The 1,915-nt window shown below is 46.0% G+C and overlaps 1 protein-coding gene across 1 annotated transcript in view; it reads left to right on the forward strand.

Annotated features, from left to right (window-relative positions):
- The first annotated feature begins 256 nt into the window (after positions 1 to 256).
- Positions 257 to 1,915, forward strand: part of ZNF385C (zinc finger protein 385C) — a 58,356-nt gene continuing 56,697 nt past the window's right edge. The window contains exon 1 of the mRNA XM_015418129.1: positions 257 to 335. Coding sequence (XP_015273615.1) covers positions 257 to 335 — 79 coding nt within the window. The remainder of the gene's footprint in view (positions 336 to 1,915) is intronic.

Genomic DNA, 1,915 nt, shown 5'->3' on the forward strand with positions numbered 1-1,915 from the left:
TGGGGAGGGGAGGGATCTCAGCACTGCCACAGGGCCCACCCTCCAAGGCAGCCGTTTCCTCCGGGGGAACTGATCCCGGTAGTCTGGAAGGCCAGTTGTCGTTCTGGGAGGTCTCCAGGCTCCACCTGGAGACTGAAGCAACAAAACAAAAAGCTGTAGAAAAGCGCTACACATACCAAGTGAAACAATATAATTATACCAAATTACAGCATTCGTATTATTACAAAGTGCAAAAGAGGTCCATAATATAATCGGGATGGTTGTTGACAAAGTTTTCCGGAATAGTTGTTTGTTTCGTGAGAACTTCACCCGAACGAGGACCATAAATGACAAAAGTGTGCCTTCTATCTCTTACCCAGCATTGAATGCAAGTCTAAGAAATCACATTTTCAACAGGAATTGTTCCTCATACTTCTACATGTGGTAAGCGCCAACGGGCAAGGTGGAAAATGAATCCTGTAATTTGGTATAATTATATTGTTTCACTTGGTATGTGTGGCGCTTTTCTACAGCTTTTTGTTTTGTTGCTTTGGTCCTTCGGAGCTGTGACTTCTGTGATATAGGTCCACCTGGAGACTGGCAAGCCTACCTGAGTGCCCTGTTATCACTGCTGGGGTTCTTAAGCAGATGAACAAAAGAGGTGCAGGCTTGTGTGTTTAGCTTTTAGAAAAGACGGTGCTGTAAAACAGAAGATAAACATTTGGATAGGAAAAAAGAAAAATACTCCAACCGTCTAACCTACACCTTATCTGGCTGCTGGTTACTTCAAGATGGATTCTTCATTCTGGTCTTAGAACAGAGGCGAGAAAAGAAGCCCCTAAACGCCATCCCACCGTCCCAACCAGTAATCGTTCTACAACACATCAAATTTGGAACAGGACATCCTCTTCCTTGGCGGGAACAATGTGCAGCAAGGCTGATTCACAACACGCCAACGAAATAACGATCAGCATATGTAAGCAGTTAACCCTTTCATGACACAAAAGATTGAACTTGCCAGCTCCCGCAATCACAGGTGGCTTTGTGAGTGAATGTGAACCGTTCTCTGAACCATTCTCGCCTTTCCCCACACGTTCCCCAGAGAGCACTGAGGTCCCAAAACCGTCTGGCCCTCCCAGGGCCTAAAGAAGCCAGGCTAGCCGTGACAAGGGCCAGGGCCTTTTCTGTGGCAGCCCCTTACTGGTGATGAGTTCCCGGATGACATCGGAGCCCTGCAGGAACTTTTACAGTTCTGTAGGGCCTGTAAAATGGAGGTCTTCCACCAGGCCTTTGATTAGGGGCCGCCTCTTAACAGCGAGCCCCCCACCCCACTTCAGCTCCAATTTGATACCTTATAGCCTGTCAAGAACTCAGACTGTGGTGGTAATTTGACTATCTAGATGCTGAGACAACGCCGCCACCATTTATTAGTATTATGTTTGCTTGGACTTGTTTGCATATCTTCTGGTTTTACCTTTATTACTGTTTTAATCTATTTCGCTGTTTTAATACATTTATATTTATACATATTCTGTAAGCCTGGCAGGGAGGGCGGGATACAAATTAAATAAATAAATATTAGGTGAAGCACCGGTGAAGGGGGTCGATGAAGCGGGGCAGGCCCTTTGCCCTACCAAGTTCATCACATGCTTCCCCTGGTGATAGCCAAGGCACTGAAGAAGTCATCTCCTTAAAGGAACAATAAACCCAGTTTTCTTGTTTTTTAGCCACAGTTCAGAACTTTCTGATGCACCGCCACCTTCAGCAGTCACTTTAATCATCTCCAGGGGTCATTTTGTAGATAAAGAGGTGCAGGAGCTCATTAGCATAACTCATTTGCATATGCCACACCCCCTGACATCACCGGAAGTGTGTCAGAAGGCAACAATCACTGCTCAGGCTCTACTGGACTCTTTTGGATTGCTACCTATTGGGG

Source organism: Gekko japonicus, unplaced genomic scaffold (genome assembly GCF_001447785.1).
Source record: "Gekko japonicus isolate JY-2015 unplaced genomic scaffold, Gekko_japonicus_V1.1 scaffold1666, whole genome shotgun sequence".
Taxonomy (NCBI): Eukaryota; Metazoa; Chordata; class Lepidosauria; order Squamata; family Gekkonidae; genus Gekko; species Gekko japonicus.